Genomic DNA, 24806 nt, shown 5'->3' on the forward strand with positions numbered 1-24806 from the left:
AGAGTGGCCCATTACAGACAGTTGACAAGAAGGTGTGAGTAACAGTAGCGAGAAATTAGTAACGGGGAAATTAAGTTTAGGTTTTGTAATGTCCCAACCACTCCCAGTCTTTATTCAGGCCTAATCTGATGGTATCCATTTTGCAAATTAATTCCAGTTCTGCAGTTTCACGTTGGAGTCTGTTTTTGAACTTTTTGTTGTTGAAGAATTGCCACTTTTAGGTCTGTTATGAGTGACCAGAGAGATTGAAGTGTTCTCCTACTGGTTTTTGAATGTTATGATTCCTGATGTCAGATATGTGTCCATTTATTTTTTTGCGTAGAGACTGTCCGGTTTTGCCAATGTACATGGCAGAGGGGCATTGCTGGCACATTTCACATTGGTAGAAATGCAGGTGACTGAGCCCCGGATGGTGTGGCTGATGTGGTTAGGTCCTATGATGGTGTCCCTTGAATAGATATGTGAACAGAGTAGGCACTGGGGTTTGTAGTAGGGTTTGGTTCCTGGGTTGGTATTTTTGTTGTGTGGTGTAGTTGCGGGTGAGTATTTGTTTCAGATTGGGGGGCTGTCTGAATGTGAGGACTGGCCTGAATCTCAAGGCCTGTGAGAATCAGGGATCGTCCTTCAGGATAGGTTGTAGATTCTTGATGATGCGCTGGAGAGGTTTTAGTTGGAGGCTGTAGGTGATGGCTAGTGGCGTTCTGTTACTTTCTTTGTTGGGCCTGTCTTGTAGTAGGTGACTTCTCTGTACCCTTCTGGCTCTGTCAATCTGTTTCTTCACTTCACCAGGTGGGTATTGCAGTTTTAAGAACGCTTGATAGAGATTCTGTAGGTATTTGTCTCTGTCTGAGGGATCGGAGCAAATGCAGTTGTATCTTAGAGCTTGGCTGTAGACAATGGATCGTGTGATGTGGTTTGGATGAAAGCTGGAGGCATGTAGGTAAGTATAGCAGTCAGTAGGTTTCCGGTATAGGGTGGTGTTTATGTGACCATTGCTTATTAGCACTGTATTGTCTAGGAAGTGGACATTTTGTGTGGACTGGTCCAGGCTGAGGTTGATGGCAGGGTGGAAATCATTGAAATCTTGGTGGAATTCCTCAAGGGCCTCCTTCCCATGGGTCCAGATGATGAAGATGTCATCAATGTAGCGCAAGTAGAGTAGGAATGTAAGGGGACGAGAACTGAGGAAGCATTGTTCTAAGTCAGCCATAAAAATGTTGGCATACTGAGGGGCCATGCAGGTACCCATAGCAGTCCCGCTGACTTGAAGGTATAAATTGTCCCCAAATCTGAAATAGTTGTGGGTGTGAGGACAAAGTCACAAAGTTCAGCCACCAGGTTTGCCGTGATGGTATCGGGGATGCTATTCCTGATGGCTTGTAATCCATCTTTGTGTGCTTCTACATCAATAGTGGCTAGGATGGTGTTTTCTGGAAGATCACCAAAGGATTATAGTTTCCTCAGGAAGTCAGTGGTGTCTCAAAGATAGCTGGGAGTGCTGGTAGCGTAGGGCCCGAGGAGAGAGTCTACATAGCCAGATAATCCTGCTGTCAGGGTGCCAATGCCTGAGATGATGGGGCATCCAAGATTCCCAGGTTTATGGATTTTGGGTAGCAGGTAGAATGTCCCTGGTCGGGGCTCTAGGGATGTGTCAGTATAGATTTGTTCCTGTGCTGCTTTAGGGAGTTTCTTGAGCAGATGATGTAGTTTCTTTTGGTAATCCTCAGAGGGGTCAGAGGGTAATGGCCTGTAGAATGTGGTGTCAGAGAGTTGTCTAGCAGCCTCTTATTCATATTCAGATCTATTCATGATGACTACAGAACCTCCTTTGTCAGCCTTTTTTATTATGATGTCAGAGTTGTTTCTGAGGCTGTGGATGGTGTGTTCTGCACGGCTGAGTTTATGGGGCAAGTGATGCTGCTTTTCCACAATTTCAGCTCGTGCACATCGATGGAAGCATTCTATGTAGAAGTCCAGTCTGTTGTTTCAACCTTCAGGAGGAGTCCACGCAGAATCCTTTTGTAGTATTGGTAGGCAGCTTCCTGTGTGTTAGTATGCTGTTCAGTGGTGTGTTGGAAATATTCCTTGAGTTGGAGACGTCGAAAGTAGGATTCTAGGTCACTGTAGAACTGTATCATGTTTATAGGGGCGGTGGGGCAGAAGGAGAGACCCCGAGAAAGGACAGATTCTTCTGGTGGGCTAAGAGTATAGCTGGATAGATTAACAATAGTGTTAGGTGAGTTAAGGGAACCACTGTTGTGGTCCCTTGTGGCATGTAGGAGTTTAGATAGTTTAGTGTCCTGTAGAGATGCAAAGTGTGTGTTCTGAATGGCTTGTCAACTGTCTGTAATGGGCCACTCTTTTACCACTTCAAAAGTTATTTTTCCTCCCTTGGTATCCTGCTTTAATTGATTTATCTCGTTAGACTGACCTCACACTTGATAAAGCGACCCCGGTCCTTTCATGTATTTATACCTGCTCCTGTATTTTTCACTTCATGCATCTAATGAGGTGGGCTTTAGCCCACGAAAGCTTATGCCCAAATCAATTTGTTAGTCTCTAGGGTGCCACAAGGACTCCTTGTTTTTTTTATCTGTATTCAATTTTTTTACTGTATTAGGCTTAGACTTGCATGTTTTATTTTATTTTGCTTGGTAATTCACTTTGTTCTGTCTGTTATTACTTGGAACCACTTAAATTCTATTTTTTGTATTTAATAAAATCACTTTTTACTTATTAATTAACCCAGAGTGTGTATTAATACCTGGGCAGGGGGGGAGGTAAGCAGCTGTGTATAGAGGGTGAGAAATTTATGAGTTTATCGATTTATTTGGGGTTTGGACCCCATTGGGAGCTGGTCATCTGAGTGCTGGAGACAGGAGCACTTCTTAAGCTGTTTTCAGTTAAGCCTGCAGCTTTTGGGGGACGTGGTTCAGACCTGGGTCTGTGTTTGTAGCAGGCTAGTGTGTCTGGCTCAAACGAGGCAAGGCACTGAAGTCCCAAGCTGGCAGGGAAAGCAGGAGCAAAGTAGTCTCAGCTCATCAGGTGGCAGTCCCAAAGTGGATTGCTGTGATTCAACCCGTCACACTGGCGTAGTCGAGCAGCATCTGTGCACAGCTGATTGCTTTGAGATACTGGTAGTGATTTTTAAGTGAGTTTGGGTGTGGTAGCTGAAGAACAGACAAAGTGGTTACTGGTTTGTTATTTTCTGTTTGCTTATTTCGGGTAAGGGAAATAGGGACAGAAAAGTAAGCCAAATAAGTAGGAGTGAAGATCAGAGGAAGCTAGAACTGCACAAGTTGCAAACTGCCCAGAAAGGCTGAACACAGGGCGCTGTGAAAGTCTGTTAGCTAAGAAGCCCCTGAGCTGAGTGCATCTCAGTTTCAGTGAACTGCAGAGGGGTGTGGTCCAACCTCTGTGTCTGTGCTGAAGCTGACGGGAATGTCTAGTTCAGCAAGACAGGAGTGGAGGGGTGCCTGTTCTGGCAGGAGAGGGTACTCTGGTATCTCAGCTCATCAAGTGATGATCTCAAGGGAAGACAAATGGAAATTGATGTACAATTTGCCTGGGAAAAGGCTGCCCTGGAAAAAGAAAAGGCTGCCTATCAGCAAACCGTGGACTTATAAGACAAAGCAAATTGAGACCCAGAAGCATGAACTGGCTGTAATGGAGTGGATCAGAGTAGAGAATTTGAACACAGAGAGAAATATCATACGACGAATGTATGAAGATTTGACATCGACCTTTTATCATCACTAGTGGTTCGACCTAATATTTGTGCTATGTTTCCCGGAATGAAAGAATTAGGAATTCATCTCTTGCTACTCCCAGTCACAACAGCTGCAGTTGAGCATTCTTTTTCCTCATTGAATATAATTTTGTGTTCTAAAAGAAGTTGCCTTCTGCCTGATTATGAGTATATCATTAAGGACTGGAAGTACCGGACGCACAAGAAGCCACCAAAGATTAATGCACTGCATTTGAGAAGTTCATTAACAGTGTTGTGTGAAATTACAAGAAGAAACCAAGAAGAATGTAGATGTAGCACTTCATAGTAGGCTTCAGTAGCCAGCTTTAATTTCTGTGATGATTTTAAAACATGAGTTAAATTTAATAAAATGATTGTGAAACAATTTTCAGTTTTTACTATGGTGCCATACAGCCCACATTCACCCTCATGGTCTCAGCCTTTATTGGCCCTTCTCCTCCTGTATATTTGAACACTTCCCCTCTCCCCCATTTCAATTCCTGGGGAAAACACTGCTTGTCTCTCTCTCACCAAGAGAAGTTGTTCCAATAAAAGATATTATCTCACCCACCTTCAATTTAGGGCCCAGCATTGGATACCTAAATCCATGTTTAGGCACATATATAAAAGTCATTAGATTTTTCAGATGTGCTCAACCACCTGGGGGGGGGGAAATCTCACTTTTATTTGTGAGTAAATATAGATTTGGATGCCTAACTTAAGATACCCAAGTTTGAAAATTTTAGACAATGTCCAACTATACAAGGGTCCAAGGGAGGGAAATTTATCATTGCTAACAAACTGACTTAAGATAATTCTTCTATATTTAAGCATCATGGGTGATGTCTGATGTTCTGGTTCTGTCAATAAGGCACAGAAATCCGTGAAACTTTTCAATAACAGACCTTCATGTCATATGTCTGAGACATTACAAACAGGGTTGAAGCACTGACTGCTTCTGTATCTTTTGTCACTGTGATCTGCACTCTGACCTAATGCTGACAATTCTACATCTTATTGTGACGTTGCACTCTTTATGATTTTATGAAAATATGCTAATGAGTGTGAATATAATGTAACTGGAATATGCTTCATGCAAAATATATCTTGTAAGGTATCATTGCAAATGTTATGATCTACTGAGTGTGTTCATCCTATTTGTATAAATGTACCACTCTTGTATCTGAAACTAGAAATATGAAATATAACCCTGAGGGCCTATTGTAATTATGCAAAGTGTGGGCCATTAATGGTGGTTTGGAATCTTGATGACTCCCATTAACCAGGTCAATTGTCTGGAGATGGCTCTGTTTTACTTGTAAGTCTCCCTGTATACGTGTGTGCTGGCAAGTGGGTAATGAAATCTTACAGTGACATGTGCTCATGTCACCTGAACTGGAATCCATCTTTAACCTTGTGCTTTTCCATTGAGAAGGAGGGGGTGGGAACCCAGAGAGGGACAAAGGATTCCCGCCTTGTGCAAAAGATATATAAAGGGGTGGAACAGAACAAAGTGGGCTGCAGTCATGAGAAATCCCCTAGTTACCATCTGAGCTGGAACAAGGACTGTACCAGGGGAAAGGATTGGATCCAGACTAGGAAGGCATCCAGTCTGTGCTAGAAGCTTATTGAAACATCTCTGAGGGTGAGATTTTATCTGTATTCAGTTTTCTTACTGCATTAGGCTTAGACTTGCATGTTTTATTTTATTTTGCTTGGTAATTCACCTTGTTCTGTCTGTTATTACTTGGAACCACTTAAATCCTACTTTTTTATTTAATAAAATCACTTTTTACTTATTAATTAACCCAGAATGTGTATTAATGCCGGGGGGGGGGGGCAAACAGCTATGCATATCTCTCTATAAGTGTGATAGAGGGTGAACAATTTATGGGTTTACCCTGTATAAGCTTTATACAGGGTAAAAGGGATTTATTTGGGGTTTAAACCCCATTGGGAGTTGGGCATCTGAGTGTTAAAGACAGGAACACTTCTGTAAGCTGTTTTCAAGTTAAGCCTGCAGCTTTGGGGCATGTGGTTCAGATCCTGGGTCTGTGTTGGAGCAGACTGACATGTCTGGCTCAGCAAGACAAGATGCTGGAGTCCCAAGCTGGCAGGGAAGGCAGGAGCAGAAGTCGTCTTGGCACATCACTTGGCAGTTCCCAAGGGGGTTTCTGTGATCCAACCCGTCACTTGTTATACAAGATCTTGCACAGCTCAGGTCCTTTCAGGTTCTAGCTGCAGCTCTCTCTTGTCTCTTGTAATATCTGATATATTAGCATCTGACAGTGATATGCACTCATTTTTAATTGTGTGTGGTAGACAGAGACTTTAAGCCATTCACTTGTCCAAAGAGGCTATGGTTTGCCTTGGGATCCAGGCCAGTGTAAATTGGGAAGAGAGGGAGGGAGGAGATAACATTTTTCTAGCTGTTTGAGGCTAATCATTAGTTTGGAAAGTTGGTTGTAGTTACAGCAGAGGTTAATTAGTGGACAGGGTAGAGTGATGATGGGGTAGTCACAGATCCATTAGAAGTATAATTTGTCACTTATGAATAGCTCTGTGTTGTGTGCATCTATATGTATTACAGGCTTGTCTGAGATTTCTAAAGCTTTCAGAAGTACTTCTAGGCAACTTCCCTTTATTTATAGCTGTACAGTACTAATGAAATGTCAGGTTCATCTGATTTTTTTAAATTTTGTAATTTAGTGATGCAACCATAGTCTTGATGAAACCTGCCTTTTAACTCCAGGATTTTTCTGAACACATCTTAGCTTGTGAGACGTATGATAGACTCCAAAGGGGTGGAGGTGGGGAGTTTTATAAGAAGCCTTAATATTAGTTTAATTATTAACAGCTCTTAGTAGTTTCTATAACTTCACAATTCAGTATTTAAATCTTCCATTGTTGTTCAGCAGCCTTCCTTCTCTTCTAAGAACAGGAGCAGGGAGCAAGTCTTTGATTAACTCTTGAGGGATTTACTGGCTTCAAGTACAAGCAAGTGATGTCCCAAGGCTATATCCCTAAGCCCCATTACCCAGTGTTGCTGAAGAATATGGATCCTGTTTTATTTCAGGAAGTGTGTGTGAACTATTGTAAACTGCAGCTATTATAAATAAGTGTAAGACTCATTATGGTACTCCCTCTGTTGCTGGGCACATATTTCCATCTTACTGTCCAGGGTGCAACAGAGTAATGGCACCTTGACTGAGGTTATAGCTCCCAAGAGGTACTTTCTTCTGAGGTCTTATTCAGTTTTCTTGAAATGCTTACTTACTACTATGATTTTTTTCTGAATTATCAAAATAAAAGGAAAATAATCCATCTGATCTGAGAGTCCCTAGTGAAGAGTTCCATCTTCTAGCAGGGATAAAGCAATTTGTCTCCTAGGTTCTCCAGATCCCCAAGTTAATCTTTGTCTGGGAAGTCTCCTGGCTCTGTTTCTTCCTGGTATTGGGAGGAGCATAAACAGTTGTCTGCACCAGAAAAAATGGCAAGACACCATCTCTGGCATGAATAAAGTAATCCTCATTTCAGGATCTTCAGGCCATCTATTCAGGGAAAAGCCTGAGAGCTGCCTGGCTCTGGTAGTTTCCCCAGAAACAGGATACTTCCTGCTGAGAAGCTCAGACCCAACCCACCCCACACAGTTATTCCCTTTCCTGGTTAAATACTTGCCCTCATGAGCCAAGATGGAAACCTTCTTTCTGTAATTGGTAGGCTGCTTAAGTTCTATAGGGTGGAACAAGCCCTCTTCCTGGCTCCCTTTGCAGGTACTTAGCCCCATCCCAACTTGATCTAGTGTGGAATATGTGCACCCCATCACAGAGTTGTTGACCTTATTTCCATGGAGTGTTGATATTCCTTCACTGTTCAGTGCATCAATAGCCTTTAAGAAACATTTGACTACATTGATTTGTAGCTTCAGCTCCTTCTCTTGGCTCATGGAGACTGTATTTATTTTTGTCTCTTGCTTTCTCTTTTAGATTAAATTTGAAATGACATTCAAAGATGAAACGTGCTTTAGGATTGCATTGAGGCATCTCTTGTCCTAAAGGCATTTCCCGAAGCTGGAGTCTCGAGAAAGTGGAGTACTTCACATCTTCTGAGGCCTCAAAATGAGACTCTTTTAAGTACAAACCGTTCTCAGCCTTGATTGCTTCAAAAGCATCTTCCGTGAAGTGGAATGCCTGATCCAACATCTGAAGTGCAGTCTTGTATCTCTAACTGGTAGGAAGACTTTGATGCAGGAAAGCACTGAGGTTCAACTTTTCTGTGTAGAACAGTCTTCTAAATCTGAAGTATTCTTGTTAACATAGAGTAGCCTTTTCGCGCAGAACACATTTAAACCATGGAAATTAAGGCGAGTGGTGTCTCCTAAAAACTCCAAATAAGACTTGTAAATCCAAACCGTATGTCCGTCTGGATTGCTTCAGAGATCTTGAAGTGGATTCCTGCTCTAACATCTGAAGTATGGTTTTGCATCTTTGCCTGTTAAATGAGGCTTTTACTTGAGATTTAAGACATTGGCACAATACTGTCTTCAAATATGAAATCTACATGTTGACATAGAACCATCTTTGAAGTGTAGGACACGTGATCATAGAGTTTAAGGTAGGAGATACTGACGCAAAACTGCATCATCAGTCTGAAGCACCAATGAGCTCCAGTCTCCTTGTTAAAGCATCAGTACACTTCATCACCTTGGCACAAATAGCTTTAATTCTTCAGGGCTTGAGACTGGTGAACTGCACTACAAAACTGAAGCTCTGTGTTTGGGTCACTGTGCAACCAGGCCTCTGCTCAGTCAAAGCTGATAAGGTTGAGTATACTAGAATCATAGAAGATTAGAGTTGGAAGAGACCTCAGGAGGTCATCTAGTCCAACCTCCTGCTCATAGCAGGAACAACTCCAACTTAATCATCCCAGCCAGGGCTTTGTCAAGCCGGGCCTTAAAAACCTTTAATGATGGAGATTCCACCACCTCCCTAGGTCAACCATTCCAGTGCTTCACCATCCTCCTGGTGAAATAGTGTTTCCTAATATCTAATCTAGACCTCCCCCACTGCAACTTGAGACCATTGCTTCTTGTTCTGTCATCTGCCACCACTGAGAACAGCCGAGCTCCATCCTCTTTGGAACCCCACTTCAGGTAGTTGAAGGCTGCTATCACTCTTCTCTTCTGCAGACTAAACAAGCCCAATTCCATCAGCCTTTCCTCGTAAGTCATGTGCCTCAGCCCCCTAATCATTTTCGTTGCCCTCCGTTGGACTCTCTCCAATTTGTCCACATCCCTTCTGTAGTAGGGGGACCAAAACTGGATGCAATACTTCAGATGTGGCCTCACTAGTGCTGAATAGAGGGGAATAATCACTTCCCTCGATCTGCTGGCAATGCTCCTACTAATGCAGCCCAATATGCCGTTAGCCTTCATGGCAACAAGGGCACACTGCTGACTCATATCCAGCTTCTCATCCACTATAATCCCCAGGTCCTTTTCTGCAGAACTGCTGCTTAGCCCAGGGAGCGGCAATCTTTGGCATGCGGCTCACCAGGATAAGCACCCTGGTGGGCCGGGCTGGTTTGTTTACCTGCTGCGTCCGCAGATTCATCCGACTGCGTCTCCCACTGGCCGTGGTTCGACGTTCCAGGCCAATGGGGGCGGCGGGAAGCGGCATCCCTCGGCCTGCGCTGCTTCCTGTAAGCCCCCATTGTTCTGGGATGGTGAACCGCGGCCAGTGGGAGCCGCGATCGTCCAAAACTGCGGACGTGGCAGGTAAACTGCTTACCCTGGCAAGCTGCGTGGCAAAGGTTGCCAATCCCAGTCAGTCCCCAGCCTGTAGCAGTGCATGGGATTCTTCCTTCCTAAGTGCAGGACTCTGCACTTGTCTTTGTGGAACGTCATCAGATTTCTTTTGGCTCAATCCTCCAATGTACTGACTCGATGTACTGACCCATTATCTTTGATACCTAATCACTCGTGCTATTAACACTGATTACTTGAAGTTTGATGGTTAGGCATTGAATTGTTACTCTGTTTCTTCAATGCGGAGCAAATTCACAGAGCAGCCCCATTGATGCATAGAATCCTTGAAGTAAGGTTGTGACTCATATCCTGTTATTTTCGGTGTAGATACAGAGTTATCTCATGGAACTAAGCCATAAATTCTTTACAGCTCAAAGTAAGTCTCTTTGATGGATGGCTGCTTCAAGTAGCAATTAGTAGTTGAGGCAGTGTATTATTCCCATGTGGGTTTGATAAGTTGTACTATGCAAACAAGGACTATTTCTGTTTGGAAGAATTTGAACCTAATAGTTTTACCCTTTGTCATAACTATAAAGGAAAGGGTAACAGCTGTCCTGTGTACAGTACTATAAAATCCCTCTTGGCCAGAAACTCCAAAATCCTTTTCCCTGTAAAGGGTTAAGAAGCCTAACTGGCTTCTGACCCAAAGGACCAATAAGGGGACAAAATACTTTCAAATCTTGGCGGGGGGAAGGCTTTTGTTTGTGTTCTTTGTTTGTGAGGGCGTTCGCTCTCGGGACTGAGAGGGACCAGACATCAATCCAGGTTCTCCACATCTTTCTAAACAAGTCTCTCCTATTTCAAACTTGTAAGTAAATAGCCAGGCAAGGCGAGTTAGTTTTCCTTTGTTTTCTCAACTTGTAAATGTACCTTTTACTAGAGTGTTTATCTTTGTTTGCTGTACTTTGAACCTAAGACTAGAGGGGAGTCCTCTGAGCTCTTTAAGTTTGATTACCCTGTAAGGTTAATTTCCATACTGATTTTACAAAGATAATTTTTACCTTTTTCTTTAATTAAAAACCTTCTTTTTAAAAACCTGATTGATTTTTCCTTGTTTTAAATCCAAGGGGGTTGGATCTGTATTCACCAGAAGTTGGTGGGAGGAAGGAGGGGGAATGGTTAATTTCTCCTTGTTTTAGATCCCGGGGGGGTTGGAACTGTATTCACCAGGAGTTGGTGGGAGGAAGGAGAGGGGATGGTTAATTTCTCCTTGTTTTAAGATCCAAGGGGTTTGGATCTGTATTCACCAGGGAATTGGTGAAGGTTTCTCAAGGCTTCCCAGGCATGGGAATTCTGAAGATGGTGGCAGTGGACCAGAGCTAAGCTGGTAGTTAAGCTTAAAAGTTTTCATGCAGGCCCCTACATTTGTACCCTAAAGTTCAAAGTGGGGATGCAGCCTTAACACCCTTCTATTATCTTTGGCATTCCCCAAGGTACAATCTGGACTGTTCAACAACTGTATCCCCTTACTACTCTAGCCTGGGATGCCTTTTACACTGCTTTGCTGTCAGAACATCCACTCCTGGCCTGTTCACACAGCCTTCAACATTTAAAATCACTCTCAGCTATGTTACATGAATGTTCTGGCCAGCCACTCATGAATTACATATAGGGTGACACCTGCAAATTCCTAGTCCCAGCCTTGTCCCTTAGAAATGTGTGTCTTGTATTGCTCAGTAGTACCCTTTTGAGCCATACAGGCTCATAGAAAGTCCATCATTTTATCAAAGGAAAATGATAATGCACCAGCCTTGTTATCCCAAATGGAGTTTCACACACACTTTCATCCAAACACAAGGGTTAAGATAAAACAATAAAATAAGTTTATTAACTACAGAAAGATAGTTTTTAAGTGATTACAAGATGATGCATAAAAGGCAGGGTTGGTTACAAAAGAGTAAAATGCGAGCTAGGGGCTAACTTAACAAACTAACAGAATTCTGTTTTCCTCACCATATGCTGCAGGGCCAGTGCAACCAGTAGGCGAACTAGGCGGCCACCTAGGGCGCCTAGTGGTTGAGGGCACCTAACAGCGCGCTCAGGCGAGGAGGTGGAGTGGTGGTAAGCTGGTGCGGGGAGGGCCGCCCGCAGTAACGGGGGGGGGGGCGCACAGGGGAACCGCTCCCCGTCCCAGATCACCTCCACTCTGCCTCCTCCGCTGAGCACACAGCCCTCGCTCTAATTCTCCTCCAGTCAGCGCCGCAAGCCTGGGAGGGGAGGAGAATTAGAGCGGCGCCGGCGTGCTCAGCGGAGGAGGCGGAGCGGAGGTGAACTGGGGTGGGATCCCTGGGTGGGGTTAGCTGCCACAGAGGGGGCAGCGGGCGGCGTTAGCTGCCGTGGAGGGGGGCTCCCTTGGCGGGGTTAGCTGTTGTGGAGGGGGGGTAGCTGCTGTGGTGGGGCTCTCCGGTTGGGGTGGTGGCGGGCTGGGTTAGCTGCCGCGGCGGGCGGGGCTCCTCTGGGGGGGACGGGGGTCATGGTTAGCTGCTGCAGGGGGAGCAGGGTTAGCTGGGTTGGGGGTGGCGCAAGGTGGAAGTTTCGCCTAGGGCGCGAAACTTCCTTGCACCGGCCCTGATGTGCTGCAGTAAATTTTACAGACTGGGTCTCCCTTCAGCCTAGGACCCCTCCCCCTTAGTTCAGTGTCCTTCAGGTATTCATTGATGTCATGAGCAGAGAGATGGGAGGAGGAGTGAAGTCAAGTATTTTCCTCCCCTCGTCATAATTCAATTTATTGTGCTAGAAACATCCTTGCTGAGTCATGGACATACAGTCTGTTGTGGACATGAGGTTTGAACTGTCCCTGTGACGAAATGTAAATTTCTTGTTTACACTGTCTTGTTGCTGGAGAATGGCTGCTTAAGCAGGTGAGAGCCAGCTGAGGTGTCCGCATGTCTTTGTCTCTGAAAAACTGGTTTGGGCCTGCTTTTCTTCACTTTGGGATTGTTATAACAGGGTTATACAGTAGAATCTTGTAACTTTACATACAATATTGCCACACATATTTTACCGGGACATTATTATTTAGCAGACTGACTTTTCCAATGAAATCTTGTATGGTATACTTTGTACAAAATTTGTCAGAGTCTTGTAGAAGTGGTGAACATAATAGTATAGACCGTCACATTGTTCCATAGTGTTTCATATTCAGATTAATGCTCCATCAGATAGGGGATGTCATTTTGTCAGATAAGAGCCAGAGCCTTTTATATAAGGTTCAAAAGCATTGGTGCGAATGTGTGGTGACAACACAGATACAGCTTCATGATGCAAGAGAAGTGAATCATTGTTAAGTTTGATAAAAAGGATACCTCATTCAGTGTTATCAATGCAGAGTCTTCACAATAAATTTTCATCTTAGATTTGGAGGTATTGATGGATGAAACTGCAAAACATGCATTATGTGAGAAGGGTTTTTCTACAGTGCAACTTGTTAAATTCAAGACTGGCTCAAACTGAGCTTCATCAAAACACATCTACACCTACTCTCAAACGTGACATTCATGTAAAGCCTCTCCTGGTTACCACAAATCCAAGGCACTAGGTTTCTGTCTGGATTCCCTATATTCCCCTATACTTGTCCTCCAACTGTGTCTCGGGTTGCTTGAAATACTGTATTTATGGATGAGTCTAGTCTTCATTTAAAGCAAGGACAAGTGCAGAGTCCTGCACTTAGGATGGAAGAATCCCATGCACTGCTACAGACTAAGGACTGAACGGCTAGGAAGCAGTTCTGCAGAAAAGGACCTGTTACAGTGGATGAGAAGCTTGATATGGGTCAACAGTGTGCCCTTGTTGCCAAGAAGGCTAATGACATTTTGGGCTATATAAGTAGGAGCATTGCCAGCAGATCGAGGGACATGATCATTCCCCCACCACAGAGCCTTGCCTATGTCCCTGTTCCTGTTCCCATTCCCTGTTCCCATTCCCCCCCTTAACAAAATACGATCCCAATTCCCCCACCCCAGTCCCTGTTCCCATTCCCCCTCCATGTCCTGACTGACTGCAGACTATATAGTAAAACTTGAGTTCTGCTTAGCTATACCTTAACCAATCATTTTACTGAAATTTAACTAACCAATCCTAACATACTGTAACATGGTTATTTAACCAATTATAGTCCACCACCTTAATTGGTTTACACATAACAAAATTAATTATACAGCAGACAAAAACAATTACAGAACCAGACAGAGACCATGCAAATAAACATACAAAACAATACAGAAGCGAGGATTTCACATCCCAGCTATTGATAAGTAAGTTCTTGCCAGACAGGATGCTATCACACTAAGTTTCCTTTTACATCTTCTAGGCTCTTCCCTTTCTCTGGAGGTAATAAAAATATCAGGACAGAATTGTATTCCTAACAGCCCAATAGCACCTTATTTTAATGTGACTAGTTTGGAATGTAAGAATGTGACCGTTCACTTCTTAGCTTATGGCTGCCTCTGCTGCTTAGCCAAAGGCCTTACTTAGCCTAAGAACAGAGCCTCAAACTGTCACAGTATGAGAAGGCCCTTACACAAACAGACAGTGATTTTAATTCTTTCTTTTATACCTGTATAACTAGCTAAGTAATAAAAATACACGTAAATTATTGAAGTATAGGCCTTTACAGACAGGCCTGAATATCTGTATCCTAACACCAATGAGCGATAAGCCAAAATTGCTGCCAAATAAACCATACTAGAACTTACACATAAACCCAGGTGCTTTAAAAATAAAAGATAATCTTATAAAATAAGTGGAAAAGTAGAGGAAGTAGGAATACATCCTTTTGTTTTTGTCCAAATAGAAAATTTCTTCCATTTTGCAAGGTATCTTTTCCTAGTGGAGGGTTTTCTACTCTGTAACAACACTGATTGTACTTCTAGAGCACATTCCTTGTCCATTGGCGTTAGCCAAACATCTTCCATGTCATCAAATACAGAGATGCTGCATCCGGATGAAGCACTACACCTGAGTTTTGAGAAATAATGTCTTTTTGGAGACGAAGGTTATAAATTGATTCCTTGAAAGGTTGAGGAGATCTGAAAACCAGAACTGACAAGGTAATGCCAGAGCTATGAGGATGACAGGAGCTCTGTCTTGCCTTACTTGTCTTAATACTTTTGAGATTAGTGGAAATGAGAGAGAGACATACTTTAGACATGATGTCCAAGATATTAGAAAGACATCTCCCAGAGAACCTCGACTCATCCCTCCTCAAGTGCAATTTACTGACTCCGTACAACTAACCTAGTACTTAAGCTCTTCTCTTCTTCCCTGGGCCAAAAAGAAATAAAATACGAAAACCTAAACTATCTACCTTAATCTAAAACTAAATAAAGGAGGAGGAGGAACACTGAGAAGTTCACTCTTTGACAGGGTGGTCAGAAGGAACTGCTTGGTATTTGGGGTCTCTCTGCCTCTTATGTTTTTGGGAAAGGGCGCTTCAGAGCATGAGAAATGCATGCACAAACCCCCTCCTCCCAGAGGATACTGTTAGAGAAAAAAATTCTGAACCAGTACATCATGTGTGGGATCAACATGCACATGAACTTGAAGTACTGTACTAGTATTGGTATCTGAAAATACTCAAAACCTCCTCTGGAATTTTTTTCAATCCTTTCATTGGAAGAATGTTAGATGGGTGTTCAGAAGCATGGGCAAAAGTGAAACTGAAACAACGTTAATCCTCCTGTTCTGAAAGGGTTGCTTAGTCAGAGTGACTAAACTGTTTGACTAGATTCTCGTCATTGCATCGCTGGGGATTGTTAAGGGATGATGTGAGTAATCTCTCCTATAGGGACAGCCATCTCACATAATATTTTATAAAGGTGCAGTGAGACATTGGCTTAGGGCCATCACAACTGGAGACATGATTATTTCTTAAGCTACTATAAATTTGGATGAAATTAATACTAATTCTAAGCACATCTGTGTATGTCAAAGCACATTACATAAATCATTAATAAAACTTCCCATCCCATCAGTGATGTAGGGTAAATAGAATTCCCATTTTTCAAAGGGGGAGATGGAGACACAAATGAGAAGTGACTTGCCCAACATGTCACAGTGAGTCATTGGCAGATATGGGAAAGAAACTGAATTCCTGACTTGTATGCCCATATTTTAACCACTAGATACCCTTCCTCTAAACTTTAGAGGAAGGCCAGACTTAAACTTTAAGGCCAGAAGGGACTATCCTGATCCTCTAGTCTGACCTGCACATTGCAGGCCACAGATCCTCACCCACCTACTCCTGTAATAGACCCATAACCTCTGGCTGAGTTACTGAAGTGCTCAAATCATTATTTAAAAACTTAGTTACACAGAATCCACCTCTTACAGTAATTTAAACCTGCAAGTGACCTGCGCCCCATGGTGCAGATGAAGCCTCCCCCCCACACTCTGGGTTTCTGCCAATCTGACCCAGGGGAAAATTTCTTCCAGACCCCAAATATGGCCATCAGTTAGACCCTGAGCATATGGGCGAGACCCACCAGCCAGACACCTGGGAAAGAATTTGCTGTAATAATTCAGAGCCCTCCCTATCTAGTTCCCCATCACCAGCTGTTGGAGATATTTGCTGCTACCAGTTGCAGACTGACTACGCATGCCATTGTAGGCAGTCTCATAGTACCATTCCCTCCATAAACTTATCAAGCTCAGTCTTGAAACAAGTTAGTTATTTTGCTCCCACTGCTCCCCTTGGAAGGCTGTTCCAGAACTTCACTCCTCTGATGGTTAGAAACCGTCATCTAATTTCAAGCCTAAACTTGTTGATGGCCAGTTTATATCCATTTGTTTTTGTGTCCACATTGGTGCTTAGCTTAAATAATTCCTCTCCCTTCCTGGCATTTATCCCTCTGAGGTATTTATAGAGAGCAATCATATCTCCCCTCAGACTTCTTTTGGTTAGGCTAAACAAGCCAAGCTCTTTGAGTCTTTACTCATAAGATAGGATTTCTATTCCTTGAATCATCCTAGTAGCCCTTCTCTGCACCTGTTCCTGTTTGAATTAAGCTTTCATAAATATGAGAGACCAGAATTGCACATAGTATTCCAGATGAGGTCTCACCAGTGTCTTGTGTAATGGTACTAACACTTCCCTCTCTCTACTGGAAATACTTTGCCTGATGCATCCTAGGACTGATTTGGCCTTTTCCACAGCTGCATCTCATTGGCAACTCTCAGTCTTCCTGTGATCAACCAATACACCTTTCTCCTCCTCTGTCACTTCCAGCTGATAAGTCCCCAGCTTGGATCAGAAATTCTTGTTGTTAGTCCCTACGTGCATGACCTTACAATTTCTACTATTAAATTTCATCCCTAATATTCATCCCTAATATTCCTGTTTTCAAGGTCATCTAGAGCTTCTTGTATGATATTCCAATCCTTCTGTGTATTGGCAATACCTCCTAACTTTGTATCATCTGCAAATTTAATTAACACACTCCCACTTTTTGTGCCAAGGTCATTAATAAAAATGTTAAATAAAATTGGTCCCAAGACCAATCCCCAAGGAACTCCACCAGTAACGTCCCTCCAACCTGATAGTTCACCTTTCAATATGACCTGTTGTAGTCTCCTCTTTAACTAGTTCCTTATACACCTTTTAATTCTCATATTAATCCCCATCTTCTCCAATTTAACAAATAATTTCCCATGTGGAACTGCAATCAGATGCCTTACTGAAATTCAGATAGATAAGATCTACTGCATATCCTTTGTCTAAAAAATCACTTATCTTCTCAAAGAAGGAGGTCAGATTGGTCTGATACAATCTACCTTTTGTAAAACCATTTTGTATTTTATCTCAATTACTGTTAACCTCTGTCCTTAACTACTTTCAAAATTTGTTCCAAGACCTTGCATACAATGGAGGTCAAACTAATAGGCTTGTAGTTTTCCAGTTCAAATTTGTTTCCCCTTTCTTAAAAATAGGAACTATATTAGCAATTCTCCAGTCATAGGGTACAACCCCCGAGTTTACAGATTCAGTAAAAAACCTTGCTCTTGGGCTTGCAATTTAATGTGTCAGTTCCTTTAATATTCTAGGATGGAGATTATCTGAGCCCCCAGTTTAGTCCCATTAAGATGTTTGAGTTTGATGTTTGAGTTTGACTTTGACCTTGGAAGTGGTAATTTCTACTTCCATATCCTCGTTGCCATTAGCCACCCTGTCAGTACTTATGAAAAAGTGAAGCAAAGTATTTGTTTAGGTATTAGACCAGGGGTCGGCAATCTTCAGCATGCGGCCCATCAGGGTAATCCACTGGCAGGCCACGAGACATTTTGTTTACTTTGACCGTCTGCAGGCATGGCCCCCTGCAGCTCCCAGTTGCCGTGGTTTACCATTCCCAGCCAATGGGAGCTGCGGGAAGCAGTATGGCCTGCGGGCCACTGGGAGCTGCAGGGGGCTGTGCCTGCGGACAGTCAACGTAAACAAAATGTCTCATGGCCCGCCAGTGGAATACCCTGATAGGCCGCATGCTGAAGGTTGCCTACCTCTGCGTTAGACCATGCTTAGATTATCGTTAGTCTCCACCCCATCCACAGTACTTAGTGGTCCCACTTCTTTTTCCCTTGTTTTCATTTTATTTATATGACTTCAGAACCTTTTACTATTGGTTGTACTTTCCTTTGCAAAGTCCAACTCTGCTTGACTTTTGGCAGTTCTCACTTTATCCCTACACTTTCTGACCTCCAAGAAGTAATTTTCCTTGCTGATCCATCCCATTTTCCATTCCTTGTAGTCCTTCTGCTTTCTTTTAATCACCTGTTTGAGATGCTTGCTCATCTAGCTTGTCTGCAACCCTTCCCTACAATTTCCCCCTCCCGCCCCCGTGCTTGGGATACAGGCTTCAGTTTGTGCAACTTTGAGTTAAAAGTAATTCCAAGCCTCTTCCATGTTCAGATCCTTGAGTTCTTCAGTCCAGACCACTTCCCTAACAAGTACCCCCAATTTTTTTAAGTTTTCTCTTTTGAAATCAACGACCCTAACTGCAGATCTTTTTTTGCTTATGCTTTTATTTAGATTAAACTGAATTAGCTCATGATCACTCGAACCAAGGCTATCCACTACAACCAGTTCTTCTATGAGGTCCTCACGATTCATCAATACCAAATCTAAAATGGCATAACCTCTTGTTGGTTCAGTGACTGTTTGGTGAAGAAATCTTTCAGCTATAACATGCTAATAGATTCTTGAGTGACTCTAAGATCCTTGGGGATATACACGTTGGCTTACAAAAGAAAATACTCCTGAGGGGAATTCTGCACCAAAAAAAATAAAAATTATGCACACAATATTTTAAAATTCTGTAAATTTTATTTGTAAATAAATAAATGTGGCTCCGGCAGGGCAGTGGGGAGCACAGGCCACTGGCTGCATTGAGATGGGAGATCACCCTGAAGGCCCCACCTCCTCCAGTACCGAGACTCGACACAGTGCCAGGGCTGGGCCTGCCCCAGAAACACCCCGGGCCCTGCCCCTCTGCGCCAGGTATGGGTGGGCAGGCTGGCTCAGCAGAATCCAGTGATGCAGGGGCAGAGATGCATCTCAGCACCAACTTACTTGAGCTCAGAGCGGTTTGAAATGTGTGTGCTCAGTTCCTCCCACTGATCATGAACACGCACATGAAAGTCATTATGGACAACATGGCCAGTATGTACAACATAAACTGGCAAGGAGATCCCAGGTCTCATTCCTTATGCACAGAAAGCTAGGGAATTGGTGCATCTCACACAATGTCCTAATATCAGTGGCGTACCTACCAGGAATATACAACACGACAGCCGACAGCCTCAGCTGAAAGTTCCTGCTTGATCACGAATGGGAAGTAGAGTCAACTATTCTACATGATATATTCAGGAAATGGGAGTAGCCAGAGAGAGACTTGTTTGCTACCTACTAGAGAAAGAAATGTCCGCAGTACTGCTCCAGACCGGGGATGAGACGACACTCCAGTGGAGATGTTCTCCTCCTCCCTTGAAACAAGGGCCTTCTTTACACCTTTCCTCCATTCCCTCTATTACTAAAGGTGCTGTTGGAGACAAAAAAGGAAAAAGCAAATATTCTGATTGCTCCCACATGGCCCAGACAGATATGGTACCCTTACCTGTCCCAGCTGGCGTTGTGTCCACCGGTGATTCTACCATCACTCCCTACCTTCTGTCACAGAATAAGAGTCTCACCCTTCACCCTAATTTATGGATCCTACATCTCAAAGTGTGTCTCCTTCTTGTTTCCAGCACATAGAGACATCCTGCTTGGAGGAAATACAGGCGGTACTATTGCACAGTAGAAAGGGTTCTCCTCATCACACCTACCTGCAGAAATGGAAGAGATTCCAGATATGTGACTTGAGGTTAAATATATATTACCTTTTGTAATAGGTAGATCTTACTTTTTAATTAAGGCTGCATTTAATTGAAGGTCACTAACTTTAATATTTCAATACTTGAAATACTCTTTGTACTATTGACACATACATTTTTAAGAAAAGTCAAGTTTTTTTTTTTTAATTTCAGTTTTTGATGATGAAGAAGAAAGCAAGTTGTCCTATACAGAGATTCATCAGGAGTACAAAGCTCTGGTGAGTATTATTCACCAATGGCTAGGGTGTAGGAATCTGGAGCATAGGTATGGGCATATCGGATCAGTAGTCGTTCATTTAGTCCAGTCTCGTGTCTCTGACAGTGGCCAGTACCAGATGTGTTAGGGGAATATGTGAGAACCTCATGGTTGTTCCATTTTTGTCCACTAACTCATAGGTGACATTTCTTCCTAAACCTAAGCCTTAGTAGTTGACTTATACCCTGAAGTGTGAAGGTTCATATACTGTCTAAAAACAGTTTTATTCTACTTAATGTAACTGTGTATGTCTTCACTATTTCTATAAATAAATAATTCTTTTCTGAATCCTGCTAAATTTTTGGCCTTAGTGATCTCTTGTGACAGTGAGTTCTACAAGTTAATTATGCATTATGAAGTATGTATTTCCTTTATCAATTTTAAATGTGTTGCCTTTCAACTTAATTAAATATTTCCTGTAGGAGGAGCTGATTTATCCTTTTAAAACTTTATTATTTTGTTTACTTCTCATGAATCATCTTATTTGTGTAGACTAAAAAATACCAAATTTTTCAATCTTTTTGTTTTTGGAAGTCTTTTCATAACCCATTATTTTCAGTGCCTGTCTCTGAATTCCTTATTTTTTGAGCTAGGGTGACTAGAACTGAACACAGCATTTCAGGTGAGGGTGATTTATATAATTTCCAATCCTCTGGTTTCACTTTGGTTATGGTAGAGTCCATCTCATCCATATAGGCTCTCTCCAAAAAAGTTTCTCAGTGCCTAATAGATGTAATACTCTACTCTGTAAACCATGCATTGGGATTCTGAAATTCCTCCTGTTTAGCTGGACATAGGCCTTTTTCATAATACTCTAAATTGACTTTGTGGGATCTATTTGTGACACCTACTTTTTGTCAATGGCATAAAACGTAACATAACCAGTGATTCCTTCCCCACACACACTGGAAATGTAAGAACGTGAGAACGGCCATACTGGATCAGACCAAAGGTCCATCCAGCCCAGTATCCTGTCTACCGACAGTGGCCAATACCAGGTGCCCCAGAGGGAGTGAACCTAACAGGTAATGATCAAGTGAACTCTCTCTCCTGCCATCCATCTCCACCCTTTGACAAACAGAGGCTAGGGACACCATTCCTTACCCATCCTGGCTAATAGCCATTAATGGACTTAACCTCCATGAATTTATGTAGTTCTCTTTTAAACCCTGTTATAGTCCTAGCCTTCACAACCTTCTCAGGCAAGGAGTTCCACAGGTTGAATGTGCGCTGTGTTAAGAAGAACTTCCTTTTATTTGTTTTAAACGTGCTGCCCATTAATTTCATTTGGTGGCCCCTAGTTCTTATATTATGGGAACAAGTAAATAACTTTTCCTTATTCACTTTCTCCACACCATTCATGATTTTATATACCTCTATCATTTCCCCCCCTTAGTCTCCTCTTTTCCAAGCTGAAAAGTCCTAGCCTCTTTAATCTCTCCTCATATGGGAACTGTTCCAAACCCCTAATCATTTTAGTTGCCCTTTTCTGAACTTTTTCTAATGCCAGTATATGTTTTTTGAGATGAGGAGACCACATCTGTATTCAAGATGTGGGCATCCCATGGATTTATATAAGGGCAATAAGATACTCTCCGTCTTATTCTCTATCCCCTTTTGAATGATTCCTAACATCCTGTTTGCTTTTTTGACTGCTGCTGCACACTGCGTGGATGTCTTCAGAGAACTATCCATGATGACTCCAAGATCTCTTTCCTGATTAGTTGTAGCTAAATTAGCCCCCATCATATTGTTGGGGTTATTTTTTCCAGTGTGCATTACTTTACATTTATCCACATTAAATTTTCATTTTGTTGCCTAATCACTTAGTTTTGTGAGATCTTTTTGAATTTCTTCACAGTCTGCTTTGGTCTTAACTATCTTGAGCAGTTTAGTATCTAGATGTACCTAGATGTTTAAAGAGATCTAGCACTTTCAATCATAGTAAGAAAGACACAAAATGCCTCTCCCAAGCATCACATATAGCTATTGAAGTTTTGATTGCATCTAAGGAATTGGACATTTAAATAAGTAAGGAAATAGTGTTTTCTTTACCCAGTTGTGCACTTGCAAGACTGTTACTGCTGGCAGTTATAGTGGTGCAAAAGTCTATTTATCAGACAAAGGAAATTCACATCAGAATGTGTGCAAGTTTTAGTTGTTTGTAATTTTGTTTTACTGGCTCTCTGTTCTCTAATCTTTGTAAAGTGATGATTCTTCCCTGATAACTAACCACATGCAAAATTTGAATTTTTAAAGTTATTTTAATTTTTGAATATTTTAAAAATATCAGAACAATCTCTTAAAGCAGAAAATAAGTATTTCTCCAAAATACTCATCTCTGCATATTCCCATATTGCCCATACCCTTGCACACAGTCATGGCATAAACTTGTCATACTTTATGGCCTGGGAGTGGATTCCATTCTTCCCACCTCAGCAGAAATTTCATGCTCAAATCCCATTGTCTCAGGGTATGTCTACACTATGAGAGTAGTTCGATTTCACTTAAATCGAATATGTGGAATCGATATTACAAAGTCGAACGTGTGTATCCACACTAAGGACAGTAATTCGACTGTGTGAGTCCACACTAACGGGGCAAGCGTCGACATTGGAAGCGGTGCACTGTGGGCAGCTATCCCGCAGTCCCCGCTGCCCATTGGAATGCTGGGGAGCCCCCAATGCCTGCTGGGGAAAAAAATGTGTCGAGGGTGGTTTTGGGTAACTGTCGTCATCCAACCGTCACTCCCGCCCTCCCTCCCTGAAAGCGCCGGCGGGCAACCAGTTCGCGCACTTTTCTGCTGAGTGACAGCGCGGACGCCACAGCACTGCGAGCATGGAGCCCGCTGCGACCACCGCTGCAGTTATGGCCATTGTCAACACCTCGCACCTTATCAGCCACATTTTCCAGAGGCAGATGCTGAGAAATCAGGCGAGGAGGCTACGGCAGCGCGATGAGGACATGAAGTCTGATAGTGGCACAGACCTGTCACAAAGCACGGGACCCCGCGCCGTGGACATCATGGTGGCACTGGGTCATGTTGATGCCGTGGAACGGCGATTCTGGGCACATGAAACAAGCACGGACTGGTGGGACCGCATAGTGCTGCAGGTCTGGGATGAATCCCAGTGGCTGAGAAACTTTCGCATGCGGAAGGGAACTTTCCTTGAACTTTGTGAGTTGCTGTCCCCTGCCCTGAAGCGCAAGGACACCCGGATGCGAGCAGCCCTGACTGTCCAGAAGCGAGTGGCCATAGCCCTCTGGAAGCTTGCAACGCCAGACAGCTACCGGTCAGTCGCGAACCACTTTGGCGTGGGCAAATCTACCGTGGGGGTGGTTGTGATGCAAGTAGCCAACGCAATCGTTGATGTATTGCTGTCAAAGGTAGTGACCCTGGGAAACGTGGAGGTCATCATAGATGGCTTCGCCGCGATGGGATTCCCAAACTGCGGTGGGGCTATAGATGGAACTCACATCCCTATCCTGGGACCGGACCACCAGGCCAACCAGTACATTAACCGAAAGGGCTACTTTTCAATGGTGCTGCAAGCACTGGTGGACCATAGGGGATGTTTTACCAACATCAACGTTGGATGGCCGGGCAAGGTTCATGACGCTCGTGTTTTCAGGAACTCTGGTCTGTGTAGACGGCTGCAGGAAGGTATTTACTTCCCGGACTACAAAATAATTGTTGGGGATGTGGAGATGCCTATAGTGATCCTCGGGGACCCAGCCTACCCGCTAATGCCCTGGCTCATGAAGCCCTATACAGGCGCCCTGGACAGTGAAAAGGAACTCTTCAACTACCGTCTGAGCAAGTGCAGAATGGTGGTGGAGTGTGCTTTTGGACGTCTCAAGAGGAGATGGAGAAGCTTACTGACTCGCTCTGATCTCAGCGAAACCAATATCCCCATTGTTATCGCAGCTTGCTGTGTGCTCCACAATCTCTGTGAGAGCATGGGGGAGACCTTTATGGCGGGGTGGGAGGTTGAGGCAAGTCGCCTGGCTGTTGATTACGCCCAGCCAGACAGCCGTGCAATTAGAAGAGCCCAGCGGGACGTGCTGTGCATCCGGGAGGCTCTGAAAGCTAGGTTCCTGAGTGAGCAGGGTAACCTGTGACTATTTAGTTTTTTTACAGAGAAGCTGAACCTGCCCCCGTTTCTTTACCCAGTGAATCTTCACTATCCTCTCCAGCTTCATACCCCGTTCACTCCCTTCCAACCCACGTTTAAAAATAAAATCACTGAAAATTTGTTAATGAACAACGTTTTGTTTATTACTGTTTTCGCGGTAAAGTGTTGAAACTGGGACGCAGACTGTGGTGGGGAGCGGGTGTAGTGTAGTGATGCAAAGGACGCTTCTAAACTCGAGGAATGACAGGCTCCTGCTTCTACAGTGGTCCGCACTGGTGGACTGATTGTTTCAACGGAGCCTGCCACCCCTCCTGTTCGGGACTCTGTGTGTGGGGGCTATGTGACTTTGTGGCAGGGGGAGGATGGTTACAGATCCGCTGCTGCGTGGCTCTGTGATCCAGTATAAGGACCGCTGCATAAGATCTCTAACCGCCCTCCCCCGCCACAAAGTCACATAGCCCCCCCACACACAGAAAATGAAAAACACCTCCCAGACTG

General features: G+C 43.4%; 1 protein-coding gene across 1 annotated transcript in view; it reads left to right on the forward strand.

Annotated features, from left to right (window-relative positions):
* The window catches only part of CFAP36 (cilia and flagella associated protein 36), a 121719-nt gene that overhangs the window by 9945 nt on the left and 86968 nt on the right, over positions 1-24806 (forward strand). Inside the window, exon 2 of the mRNA XM_008169062.4 lies at positions 20070-20134. Within this exon, the coding sequence (XP_008167284.2) occupies positions 20070-20134 (65 nt within the window). The remainder of the gene's footprint in view (positions 1-20069; positions 20135-24806) is intronic.

This window comes from Chrysemys picta, chromosome 3 (assembly GCF_011386835.1).
Source record: "Chrysemys picta bellii isolate R12L10 chromosome 3, ASM1138683v2, whole genome shotgun sequence".
NCBI lineage: Eukaryota > Metazoa > Chordata > Testudines > Emydidae > Chrysemys > Chrysemys picta.